Raw genomic sequence first — 13,505 nt, forward strand, 5'->3', positions numbered from 1 at the left:
CATTTCGACCTGAGATGTTTGCCCTCAAGCCCTTGAGCAAGCTAAGTCTTTGGAGACCCCAAATGCCAGAAAGCCGATTCTTTCCTTCCAGCCCACTTGCTGATTTCTCCAAAGGAAGAAATGTTCTTCCATTTCTTTTTTTCCTCCTTTCAAAATGATTGCCTTGTATTTTCTATTCTGTCTGGTGCCATAGGACATCACTCAGAGTTAGTTCAGAGTCGGGCGGGGCCTAAATTGAATTAATGAAATGTAATGTAATCTGGTTTAATGTAATTCAGCAAATGGGAGGAAAGAGGGAGGTTGCGGAAATGGAGAATTTTACCTACCAAGCCAGAGTTTTGAGATGCAATCGCTCGCCTGTGAATCTCATCCTTTACGCTTTGATCCAATTGTGATTGATTGGAGCGATCAACCAAGGACGAGGTGTCTCAGCCGCGGTGACAGCTCTATCAGTAACCCAGTCCCAGGGGCAGCACGGGCTGCTGTGGGAATGCCATCAGCTGCTTTGGGTTGCCAGGTTGCTCCCTGGGTCTTTGATTATTTGGGTGAAAGGAGGTGCCATTCCAGGAAGGGGGACCAAGAGCAGAGGGGGCTACTAACACAGATCCCAGCCTGATCAGTTTAGCCTGATCAGCTCAGATTAATTGCAAATGGATCTAAAACATCATACCAGCTTCTTTGCTCTTAATAGAAGTTCTGATGGAGGTTGAATACAGCCTATTCTTCATCAAGTCCTTGAGATCACCGTAGGACTAAATATCCTCCCACCCTCCCTTTTCCTCTTTTCTCCTTCCTTCCTTCCTTCCTTCCTTCCTTCCTTCCTTCCTTCCTTCCTTCCTTCCTTCCTTCCTGTGTAGAGATCAGCCTCCCTTTCTTTGAGGATCCATGACAAATACTAACCATGGGCTATTGAAATGCGATATGAAACAGAAATGGATAGGTATTCTTTTTGTGCCTGTGGCTGAATCCATGTTTTCTAAAACAGATATGATTTTCCAGGGCTGTTTATTTATTTATGGTATGGAGCCTCAAGAAAATGAAGGGAAGTTTCTGCTGAGTGAAGTGACAAGCATTCTGGGTTACTTCTGGGCCTTCAGAAGTTGTGAGTGCTCCATCACTGGCTTTTAAGAAGAGACTGGGCAGCCACTTGTCTCTCCTGCTCAAGCTGGGGGTTGGACTAGATGACCTCCAAGGTCCCTTCCAATTCTTTGAAGTTCATCCCTCTGCAGGTTCTTCTTCATCCCCCCCCTCCCCTTCATTCACAGGCGGTTGACTTTTCCAACGTTTCCTTGACCTCTTCTCTAATTGATGGGCTGCTTAAACCAATGAACCCTTTGTTCTGGCACACCCTCCAGCTTCAGCCTCCCCCTCCTTGTTGTCCCACCCGCCACCAAGCAGTCCCTGCCAGAAAGAATCTCCATAAAAGTCTATTCCTCGGGATGAGTAACGGCTTGGCCAAAGGGATCTCGGTGGCCTCCCTGCTTGATTAAACATTTCCAGCACCCTGGAAGTTGGGAGAGTAAACAATGGCAACCAGAGTGGCTTTTGATCTCTCTGTTGGTCGACCAAAGTTATTGTCTCAACATGCTGCAAAGAGCAAGAAGTTATTCTGAATTCCCCCAGCCCTCCCTCCCTCCCCCTCCCTCTTCTGTCTTTTTGGAGACGGTGCAGAAAAAAGCAAGCCAGCAGCCTGAGGTTTGGAATTCCTTTCCTGCAAAGGCCAAAATATTTGGATTTGGGGTTTTCTTTCTTTCTCTCTTTTTTTAAAGGACAACTTGCAGGCCTCATAAATCTTTATTAAATCCTCTGAATCAAACTGAGTTTTTCTCCTTGTCCATACGCTTGGAGCTACTGAGAGGCTGCTTGTGAAAGTAGCGGTTTGCATTTCCACTCGCCAAATCTCCCCAGATCCAAAGAAACTTTACAAGTTTGTCTGTAGATATCCTCCTTTAAACCGCTATGCAAGTCAATGCAAAAATGGAGCTGGTGGTTTTCTGGGTAAAGACCATGAAAGAAAAGACAAGAAGAAATGGAGGCCATTGTCTCCCCCAAAGGCTGCCACTGGGGAATTGGGGGGGGGGGGGGGATGAAGTCCACAAGTCCTAAAATTGGTAGGATGGCACCTCCCTAATTTAGCTTCTGTTCTCCAGAAAGAGAAGCTTCAGGCAGCAGCATCTCCCGAATGTCTCTCCCGATTCTTCCTGCTCGTTTGGGAGAGGTGGCAATTGATCTAATCCAGCCTGGCATTTAAGCCACTTGAAATAAAATTGTTTTTTGTCAAGTGAGGCTGAGAAATGGGAAGAGCAGAGCCTCAGTGCCTTGCTGGGAGTCCCCAGTGGGGCTAGGAAGCCTACCTTAGGGAGGGACAGGTGTCCCCTCAGGACCTCAGGGGGTTCCTTAGCAAAGTTCAAGGGAGAGGAGTGCCTGGAGGCAGCTGGTTCAGCCCCCAAACCAACCTAGCTGGAAATCAGACCCCACATTCAAGACCAGGGCTCGGCTTGTGGACTTCAAATCCCCAAATCCTCCATGCTGTGTGGGAGTTGAAGTCCACAAGTCTTAAATGTCTGTGGAGATTCTCAGTCATCCAGGTCATGTTTGCCAGGACTGAAGAAGTTTTTGGATGAGAAGTGAAATGTCTTCCAACACCCCCCCCCAGAAAGACACAAGTCTTAAAGTTGCCATGTTTAAACACAATTTTCCAGAAGAAGGAGCTAGCAAGGAGCTTTGAAACTCCAAAAGTGACATTGCCAAGAGAAGACCACCTGCCATTCTGGGCCTCCGTCAACCTAGCTCAGATTATTGAATTTGTTCCCCTTTCTTTTCAGGTTCTGTTTTTTTAGCCTGCTCTGCGATTCTAGGTTCTGCTTAAAAGCCCTGCCTCCTTCTTTTAACCAGATCATTAATTCAGCTCCTCCTCACCCGCCCAAGAATGGAAACCCTTTTAAAGGATTTCCAGCAATTGGAAGAGAAGTGGGGTGGGGGGCTCAGTTAATCCTACCTGAGCCCTCTTCTAATCTCCTGTATTTGTATTTTTTAAAAGGGGGTGGGGTTCCATCATGCACTTCCTTCCTTAATGAGGTCCATGCACTGGAAATCTAATATGGTGGCCAGCAAGCAATTCATTAGTTCAACAGATTAGTCGTGGGAGAGATTGTAGAGCCTCCTGAGTTAAGTAAAAGGTTTAATCTGCACTGTGGCCACTCGTACAGCTGCAGAAGTTCAACGGGAGGCAAGCGAGGGCTTTTATAGCTCATAACATCCGTCCCAGGGCTCCACAAGGGAAGGGAAATCCTGCTTCAGAGTCTCGTTTAGCATCCTGGTCTACACGCAATCCCTACTCAAAGGACAAGCTTATGTTCTCATGAGAAGAAGGCAAACGGGTGAAGGCATTCCAGGTCCAATCTTCCACTGCCACGCTGGCAGCTTCCACCCATACAATTCCGGCCAGGTGCAGAGACAAAGATGACCTTAGCTTTCTAAGAAGAATGTTATTATGGCTACATATCACCCAACTCCATATAATCCCCTCTCCCATTTTCCCACAATAGAAAATAGACAGTAGAAAGTGTGGCAAGCCTGAAGTCCAAAAGAAAAGATGGCTTGCAGGCATGACACCCGACCAAACACACCATACAATCATCTATGCTTGTTCTCAATGCAAGGATGTCTGGCAGTGGTACAAGATGAGGCTGCCCTCCTATGTGCAGAAAGGTTAGGGTAGAGATGCCACCTTTCCTTGTAAAACAAAGCCACTTCCTCGCAACCCCCCCTCCAAAGCCCACAATGAGCCCTTCTCCACTTCTGTTTAATCCAGGATTGTCTTCTTGTCATCCTGACAGCTACATGACATCTCACACTGAGCCCTTATTTTTCCTCTCTCTGTTGGCCGTTGTCTGTTAGAATTCCCACACGCCTCCGTTCTTGACCAATCTGGTTCCTTCAGCTTCTCCATATGCTGCTTTGTGGAGGATGAACACAGAAAGGGCATTTGTGTCCCCCCCTCAATAAATTCCCTTTCCTGCTTGGGGTCCCTGAGCAGGAGAAGATGGAACAGACTGCCATCATTTTAGGAAATTAGCCAAGAGATATGGAGATTAGTCAGATTATGCTGGGAGCATAACCTTAAGAGTTCCAATCTCCATCGCATCCAACTTCTGCACAGAAGAGGGATTTCTTTTTCTAAGACATTTCCCTATGTAGTGTTGGGTTTTTTTCCATACATTATTTCCCCAAATACCCTTTTTTTTGGTATAGACCTTTTTGTACCGAACCACATTGCAGTTGCAAAGGTGCCTCACATTTCAGCTGGGGCTCAACCAGGGCAGAGCAAAGTAGACAGGGGCAGCTTTGCATGAAGTTGCAAACAAATGTATGGTTTTCTTTCCCCCCCCTCTGGGTGCTTTTTTCCTTCCACGAATTCACAAGGCCTGCAGGGAAGTTCAAGCAACTTTCTCTGTCTTTCCATACTCCTCGTCTTCTAGCGCAAGGGAAGAGATCTTGAAAGTCCTTGCGGGTGGATCTGGTGAGCTTCCGTAATTAGTTCGAGTTGTTGTCAACAGTCCGGTTGAGTGGATTAGATCACTTTCAACACAACATTTACAAGAGTTGCTTGGAAACCAAGGACAAGATAGAGGCGGATTGCTCTTCCCAGCCGGTCTTTCTCTGTTGACTCCTTGTGGCTATTAGCATCCCTTGTGGTAATTCATATTTCATGCATTCTGGCTGAAAAACTCTTCTATGAATAAATAAACTGGCCTGAAAGGCTGCGGCAAAGTGAGATTGTGTGCTGGGTTGAGAAAGGGAGTTTAAAACGTGTGCGTGTGTATATCTCTATGTCTATATCTATCTCTATCCATATCTATCTATCTATCTATCTATCTATCTATCTATCTATCTATCTATCTATCTATCTATCATCTATCTATCTATCCCTATATCTATATAGATGAGATAGATGAGATAGATGAGATAGATGAGACAGATGAGATAGATGGATGGATGGATGGATATAATAAACACTAAAACCTTCCTTCTGGATTGCTAATATTTGCAACTCACTAGATGTGTATTTTAGACAATTCTTCTCTTATCTTGATCCTAACTTGTTTGATACTGCAGTTCTTACTTTTCCACACTTTGCATCCCGTCACCCTCTTTTCCATTGTGTCATAACGATCCCCCTGGTCACAGGCTCACAAAAATAACTCAGCTTGACAATCATGATGGAGCAAGATAAAGTTGCCGTTGTCAAATATTGGGCTCTTCTCCATCTGCAACTAGAGAATAATAGCTAACGGGAATATTTTGGCCTCCATTCTGACGGGATTTGCCTCGATTTCTCCCTCTTGGCCAGCCGGAAGAGCTCACCAATGCCCTGGAGATCAGCAACATTGTATTCACAAGCATGTTCGCTCTGGAGATGCTCCTCAAGCTCTTGGCGTTTGGCATCTGGGGTTACATCAAGAACCCCTACAACATCTTTGACGGGATCATTGTTGTCATCAGGTAAGTTGGCTTCCAACGTTCCCTCTGCTTAAAACTGGGGCAAGGGGGGGAGAGAGAGAGAGAGAGAAAGGATTGAAATTGCCAGCTGAACTTCCTTGCCTGCTTATCTTTTTTACCACTGCAGCAAATCTTGGGGAAGTAATATTCCACTTCTGGTGTTCCCTGGGGTCACCTCCCCGGATTGTCTTCGGGGAAGATGTGCTGACTTAGCTGCATCTGCAGAGGAGCTGGGAGGGGAGGGGAGAAAATCCCCAGAGAACGTGCACTTATATCTCCCGTTTTTGACCACCATCACCTGCCCAAATCCCCAGTGAAAAACACCTTTACCTGCCAATAGGCCCAAAAAAGCCCCTGTGCCCCCAGGCCATCTCTGCCATCGGGGACCATTAGGAAGCTGGTGGTTGCTCAGGAGCCGGACAGCCCAAGTTGCCTGAATCTCTTTCTCCACCCTGCAGTGTCTGGGAGATCATCGGCCAGGCCGACGGGGGTCTTTCGGTCCTGAGGACCTTCCGTCTCCTGCGGGTTCTCAAGCTGGTGCGGTTCATGCCGGCTCTCCGCCGGCAGTTGGTGGTCCTCATGAAGACCATGGACAACGTGGCCACCTTCTGCATGCTGCTCATGCTCTTCATCTTCATCTTCAGGTAGGAGGCATCGCTGGGCCCATTGGCTGCCTTGCCTGGTTAGCCGGCTCTTGTGCACCAATCAGAGCGACAAGGATCCCATTCGCCCAACACGCGGGAGTAAAAGTGGCCTCTCCACGCAGGGACAGGCTGGCATTCTGCAGACCGATCTCCCCCGGGCCGCCTCGTTCCTTCTGCATGCTGCCACCCGGGAGACACGTGAAGGATGCAAAGTGACAAGCATGATGTCACAACAGGGTTAAAGTTTTACAAAGGAAAGGAAAGGAGCAAAAGTGCAGAAAGAAAGAATGAAAAGGAAAAATTAGAAAGAACATGTTTCTAATTTCCTTTGCAGAAAAATACAATGGCAAAACTATCTCCTTTGATTACAAAAAAGCTCACTTTTTTCTATTATCCGACCTGAGTTATTTCAGACTGCTGTCCAAGATGAAACAGGAATCAGAACCTTTTCAAATAACCTGCTCAAATCAGCTGTTTGCTTTTTCAACCATCTTCTCTTTCTTTCTTTCTTCCTTCCTTCCTTTCTTTTTTCTTTCTCTCTCTCTCTATCCCTCCCTCCTTCCCTCTCCCTCTCTCTCTCTTTCTCTCTCTCTCTCTTTTTTCCTTCCCCTTCTCCTTCACAGCATCCTAGGTATGCATCTTTTTGGGTGCAAATTTGGCTTAAGGACAGAGACAGGGGACACCATGCCAGACCGAAAGAACTTCGATTCCCTGCTGTGGGCAATTGTCACCGTGTTTCAGGTAAGGCCCTTCAGGTGCCTGTTTTGCAGGGGGCAGGGGCCTGTGTGTAAAACATCCCCAACCTTTCCAGCTGATCCTTCAAGGGCTTCATGAAGCTTCCCTGTTTGAAGGCAGAATATTGAGCCTCCCCAAAGATATCAGCATAACTATTCCAGGAGTCGGCATGGGTTTTTTTCCTTACTCCTGCCCACTGGTGGGTCCATCGTCGGACAGGCAGGTCCAACTCCAACCCCACTTGGAAATAATCCCAGAAAATTTAAGATGCGCCTTTTGCAGCCTGTTATCACCAAACTTCCAATATGTAGGTCAGCAATACAAACGACATGCTGGCAGGGGAATTCTGGGAATTGAAGTCCACCTGTCTTAAAGAAGGTGGGCAAGTTTTAAAGATACGACTTTAGAAGATTAGAATCAGTTGAAAATTCTCTGGAAGATAGGAAAGTGCTGAGTCTCCCTCCCCTTCAAGCCCCCTCCTCCTCCCCCCCCCCCCCCCCGTCTAGATAAACAACCCCCAAGGATTAAATAATTGACTGCTGGGAGAATCTGACAGCAGCTTCCTGTCATTTATGCTGTCGCTCCGTCCATCTAATAGAGAGACTGGCACTGTTTTCCTAGCAAAGTCTCGCAGCTAATTAAATTAGGTGCAAAAAAGACCGAAGCTGAACTTGATGCTTCTTGTCAAGGTCAGTGGAAGCTGCATTATCAAGTCTGAGGGGGGTGGGGGAGGGTGGGTGAAAGTGAGGCTCACTTTTGGCTCCATGATGGGTCTGAAAACAGCTTATCTAGTTAAGGTTGGACTCATCCGGGGGGGGGGGGGGGGGAGGAAGGCTTATGCTTTCTAGAGCTCAGTTCCTGGGTTATTCTCGGTGCCTTCCATACCTGCCAACAGGAGGAAGCGTGACCTATAAGCAAAACTGATCTAATTAGCACCATTGTTAACAATAAGCAAACCCTTGCTATTTTGAATACAGACAGAGCATTTTGCTCCCGCAAAAAGTTTCTTTATCTCCCGTCCTAATGCGAAGCCCTCATTTGCATTTATGATCAATGGCTCACCGTTTCAGCAAACATTGTGAGTCAGCAGGAAAAAGACATGCTGGAAAAAAGGAGAGAGAAAAAATGGCTCTCGGTGTTGTATCTGATGTACTTTTTACCTGCGGTGCTTCCACACACAATGGAAGTCTCTGGAGTTTGTTCTGGGAAGGATGGGTGGAAATCAGACTTGGTCCCCGTCTGGTCAAGAGCAGGAGGGAAATAAGAGAAGGTTCATCTCGGCAACCGGCCCACAGATGAGCTGCCAATAAGCGGAGGGAATTTGGGAAGGGGAGGAACCTGTGGCAATTAGATCCTTGGTGTCTCACTTCAATCTCAGCTGGTGGAATGGCAAGAGCTGTTCCTGGGAGGGCAGGAAGCTGTCAGGAAAGCTTTCATGGGCCTTCATTCCCAGGAGAAAGCTGCTAACTAGGCGGGTCTGATCTTGTACATTTTCTGAACATGCACAAAAAAGAGACTCCACTCAACAATTATTCAAACAAGGAGCTTTGTTGTAGCTTCATACCAGCTCCTTTCCTTGGAAGCAAACACTGTGGTGGGGCTCTGCAGGGAGAAGATGCTACAGCAAGAGGACTGTACGTGTGAGACCACCGGGAAGGACTAATAGCCAAGCATGGAGAAAACATAATGAAACCAGAAAAGAGATATTCTTCCTGTCCCAACTGCTTCTTTCAGATCCTGACCCAGGAAGACTGGAACGTGGTCCTCTACAATGGAATGGCCTCCACCTCCTCATGGGCTGCTCTCTACTTTGTGGCTCTGATGACCTTTGGCAATTATGTCCTCTTCAACCTCTTGGTCGCCATCCTGGTAGAAGGTTTCCAAGCTGAGGTAAGGGATCCATGAATGGCTGGTTGGGTTTTTTTATTGAATGCCTCCACAGACCTTAATGGTGTCAAGGACACGTTGAGTTGCAACACCTTATTTATGAACAGTGTGATTGCATCATCATAACACCTTCTGTACTGGACATTCATTTCAGTGGCACAGATATAAATCCCAATTATCTTAACATATTCAGCAGGTAAAACAGGCCATGATTGAACTTTCTGGCCTGGGGTTAGATGGTTGTTAGTTGGGCTTATCTCAGCAGTTGGTTAAACAAAATCATTTTTCAAAATGTGCCTGCAAATAACTAGCTTCCCACCCTGATGCCTTCTAAATAAGGTGACCACAAATACAAAAATGTCTAGGTAGGATGACATATTTCAAAATATTTTCATCAAAACTCAAGGACAGCTGTGGTATTCATTGTCAGTAATCCAGGAAGACCATTTTTCACTATAGGAAAGTAAAAGTCACAACGTCAAGAAGACCGCTTGGATATGAATATCCAACTGGACTTCCTGGAAGAACTCCATATGGACGTGTCCTTCAGGAAGCTCTGTCCTACTTGTCCTGGTCAGAGCTGCTAAGCTTTCCCTCTTCCGACGTCTCCCCAAGATGAATCCATAGCAGAGTTTGGGTTTTCAGCAAGAGTTATGTCCCCATTTCCATCTCAGAAATATAACCCATCCCATCACATGTCATCAAGGAGATTTTATGAAGTCATTAGTGTATGGAAATGAACGTGGAGCCTTACCTGCAGTCAGCCTGCTTGAGCGAAGAATGATGACTCAGAGAGGGGCTTTAATCACAGGCAGGAGAGGGGAATATTATTATGTTTCCCCAGCTCAGTAAAAACCAAGTGACCATTTACCATCTCCGAATGCCCAACTGCCTTTCTCAGCAGGATGAGAAATTGCTTTGCTCTTCAAGGCACAAGTCCTCAAGGAGCGTCAGGGAAATGAACGGAGAACAGGTAGAATTATGCCCTCCTCCTGAATTCTTCTCTCCACTTTCCTCCATGCATTTCTGATAACCTCTGAGAAATTTAAACCTACTTCAACCACACAAAAATGGGGGATGGTGAAATGAGGTGGCCATCGGATTGAAAAAACATGGAAGCAGAGCAGGAAATCAGTTTGAGAAGCCAGGCAAAACTGACAAAAGGGAGCAGAAAGTCCCACCTGGAGCACACCTGATGGTTGGAGAAGACTCGGTTGATCAGGAAGTCCATTCCTTCCTGTCCAGAACTCCTATAGGTCCACTTGCCTACGATGAATAAAATCTTCAAAAGTTGAACCTGCAGAGGACAGATATGATTTTTTTATAGGATCTATGTCAACAGAGGCCTAACGTTAGAGAGCCATCACAGGTTCTCCCAGCTTCTAATTGTATATTTAGTCTTATTCTGTTCTTCCTCTAAGGGTGAAGACCCGAGTCCTTCTGATAATTCCTCTCCCCTCCTTGACCTGCTTTGGTCCAGTTGCCCTCCTGCTGGCAGTGATGGCCTTCACATCCTAAGCCTGCCTGTCAGATTTTCCAAGAGGATCTTCCTTTGGAATCTCTTCCATGAGAAATGATTTTGCTGGGAGAAAATTCCCGCATCTTAACTCAGGCTGATTGGATTAAAAATGGCAGCGGCAACAGAATTGGCCAAAGGCCCCATTAAATTTAGTTCCAGCCACTGGCAAATTGACTGCAACTGCGGTAACAAGATTATTCCTTCCTGCTCTTTTCCACCGAGAACACCTCCATCCATGGTGGCACTTGTGTCTTCATTTCATCCTCTGCTCCCCATCAGCCTTTGGCCAATTTGGCTGAAAATTCAGCCTCTGGTTGGCTCCCGTCTGGGGAGGCCGGCTGACAATTTTATTACTGTCTGAGCCTTTTCCAGATTGTTGTGAGTTATGGAGCTTTTGCTAGCTATTGATTTCCTGTTCTTTGAAATCGGCTCTGGCAGCTTCGCCTTCTTTGGCCACTCAAAATCTGCTCTTTTCATCATAACTAGAAAACATTAAAAATAAAGAGCAAACTCATCCAAAGCTTCCCTTTTTTCCACAAAGCGGCCAGTTGGATACTCTGGGGAAACCCTTCAGCAGGGCAACAGAGGCAGTGGTTGTGCCATCGAATGTGATGTTTGGTTTAATAACAGAATAACAGAGTTGGAAGGGACCTTGGAGGTCTTCTAGTCCAAGCAGAAGTCAACAATGGAGCTCACCTGGGATGGAAAAATGCCATCAATTCTCTCCTAGCTCATTCTCTCTCTCTCTCTCTCTCTCTCTCTCTCTCTCTCTCTCTCCTCTCTCTCTCTCTCTCTCTCCTCTCTCTCTCTCTCTCTCTCTCTCTCTCTCTCTCTCTCTCTCTCTCTCTTAAGGTGTTGAGTAAAACCCAACATTTTGCAGCTTGTATCCTTTCGGGAGGTTGGGATTGCAACGCTCAATATTTTTTTCCCCAGAGGAAAGTTGCTTCAGCCTTCCCTTCTCTTCCAAAGGTCTTGCTGTTGTCCTCTCATGCTCTCCTTCCTTGTAGCCTCCTCCTCTCCCTCTCTTGTGGTTCTACCACCATGGCCCTGGATATTTTGCAACCTTGGAAGGAGCTGATAACCAGAATGCCTATCTCATGCGCCATATAAAGCAGGCCTCTCCAACCCTAGCAACTTTTCAGACTTGTGGACTTCAGCTCAAAGAATTCTGCTGGCTGGAGCATTCTGGGAGTTGAAGTCCAGAAGTCTCAAAATTGCCAAGGTTGGAGAGCCTTGCTACGTGGCCTGAAGGAATGCCATTAGGGCCAGCCTGCCCCAAGGCCCTGGGCTGTGACCCACAGGAATACACTGTTCCTCTGCTTTGCACCAGGGCCTGTTCTTGGCCAGGGTCTCCCTGGACTCCCTGTGCTACAGACGCATCCTCCCCATTTTCTCCACATCTGTGCTCAGAAGTAGCCAGGGCAACAGGCAGAAGAGGTTGGCACATGGTTCTCTGGGATAGTAGCCCAGAATTTCTGGGAACATGGTGGCCCTATCTGCCACCCACAGTTTCATTGCCATCTCTTCAATGGCTTTTCCCTAAATAAGCAACCATAATGACCGAGGCCACCAATCAGGAACAATCCCCCCAGCCCCACAGCTGTGTATCCATCGCTCTTCCCCTGATCTCCATTCATCGGCTGATTCTCCCGCATTTTTGGCTTCAGCTTCTCTCTCAGGGCTTGGGGTTGGCAGCCACCATCTGGAAACATTTGGCCGCTCAGCTGGCACTGGGCAAGCAGGAGAGGGCATTTTTTCAGTAGAGGCCTAGAGTACCCATTGTTTCTGCTCGCCTCCGGATGCTGAGCTTCTTGAGTCGGTTGCAAGTCAACAGCTAAGCAGAGGAGAAGATGGGGTGCAAGAGCCAGGGGTCTTATTGGGGCAAGAATTGGTTGACATCCCGCCCCCACAGTGAATCAAAGCACCCTAGCTCCAAATATGAGGGGGGGAAACCCTCCTTCACAGATGTGTTCACAAGAACGCAACCCATTAATTTACTCAGCAAAATAAGTTATTATTGCATAAGCTGTAATGAAGAGTTGTCTTCCAGATTTTCCAGTCTCTTGGCCGCATAAATGGCTCGATTCTGTGGGACTAGGGACGGGCAGCCCCGTTCTCTGCTCGGCATAAATATGTAATTATAGGCTAGGCGAACCGCAGAGGCCGGAAGAAGATTTGGAGGTGGGGATGACATACCTTGGAGCTGTGATTTAAGTGGCGAGCGAATCCTTTTCGTTTCCTCTTAAGAAAGAAGCCGGAGCAGCCATTAGGTAACAGGAAAGCTCCGTCCATCAGCTCCTCCCACCTTAGCTCTCTTAGATCAAGCGGCATTTGGGGTGGGGAGGTGGGCTGTACCCCCAGATCCAGAGGTTGCAACCAGACGCAGGCGCTAGAATTCAGCACAGAGACCGCTTTTGCACTCTGATTCTACTTCCAGTTTCTCTGAACGTTTTTAATATTTCTGATTCACCTGATCACCAGAGGAAGCACACCTGCTGTGTGGACAAGAGGCGGCCTGAGGACTTTGATCTGTTTGGAAAAGATCCTGAGGCAGATTTAGGGGGAGGGGGATCAATAACATTGACACGGAGCTGTGATCTGAGGGGAATGTAGTACAAAATGTTCTACAGAACACACAATAATGGAAAAAATAATGGCCTTTCATTTCGTTCTATAGCTATTTAATTTATGTATCTTATCGATAGATAAGATACGTACATACAGTACATACATACCACTGGTGGGTCGCAGGCGGAATGCCCCGGTACGGGCATACTGGAGCCTGCCCGGAGCACCGGATTCCATTCCGGTATGGTGCTCCAGAGGGCTCACCCTCCTTACCAGTCTTTTAAGTCTTTGGCGCTTCCACACACGCGCATGGCACGTACAGCGCCTGCACGATGCTCCACTGAGCAGCTGGAGCGTCGTGGAGGCTCATGGAGGTGGTAAGACGCATGTGCCCCCTGCGCACGTCCATGTGGACGAAACCAGTACGATTGGAACGGGGTCCAGAGCCCACCACCAACACATACATAGGTACATAAACGATATAGATAGTCCTCGATTTACAAACACAATTGAGACCAAAAATTTCTCTTGCTTAAGCGAAACATTTCTTAAGAGAGTTTTGCTCTGTTTTACCACCTTTCTTGCCACAGTTGTTAAGTGAATCATTGCGGTTGTTAGGTTAGAGACAAAGTTGTAAAACGAATCTGGCT

General features: G+C 47.0%; 1 protein-coding gene across 2 annotated transcripts in view; it reads left to right on the forward strand.

Annotated features, from left to right (window-relative positions):
* LOC309398791 (voltage-dependent T-type calcium channel subunit alpha-1H-like) overlaps positions 1–13,505 on the forward strand; it is a 59,893-nt gene that overhangs the window by 21,098 nt on the left and 25,290 nt on the right. For both annotated transcript variants that reach the window (XM_081966001.1, XM_081966002.1), the window contains exons 9-12: positions 5,354–5,505; positions 5,961–6,146; positions 6,770–6,887; positions 8,616–8,771. In XM_081966001.1, coding sequence (XP_081822127.1) covers positions 5,354–5,505; positions 5,961–6,146; positions 6,770–6,887; positions 8,616–8,771 — 612 coding nt within the window. The remainder of the gene's footprint in view (positions 1–5,353; positions 5,506–5,960; positions 6,147–6,769; positions 6,888–8,615; positions 8,772–13,505) is intronic.

The sequence above is a fragment of the Natrix helvetica genome, assembly GCF_964273705.1.
Source record: "Natrix helvetica genome assembly, chromosome: 13".
Taxonomy (NCBI): Eukaryota; Metazoa; Chordata; class Lepidosauria; order Squamata; family Natricidae; genus Natrix; species Natrix helvetica.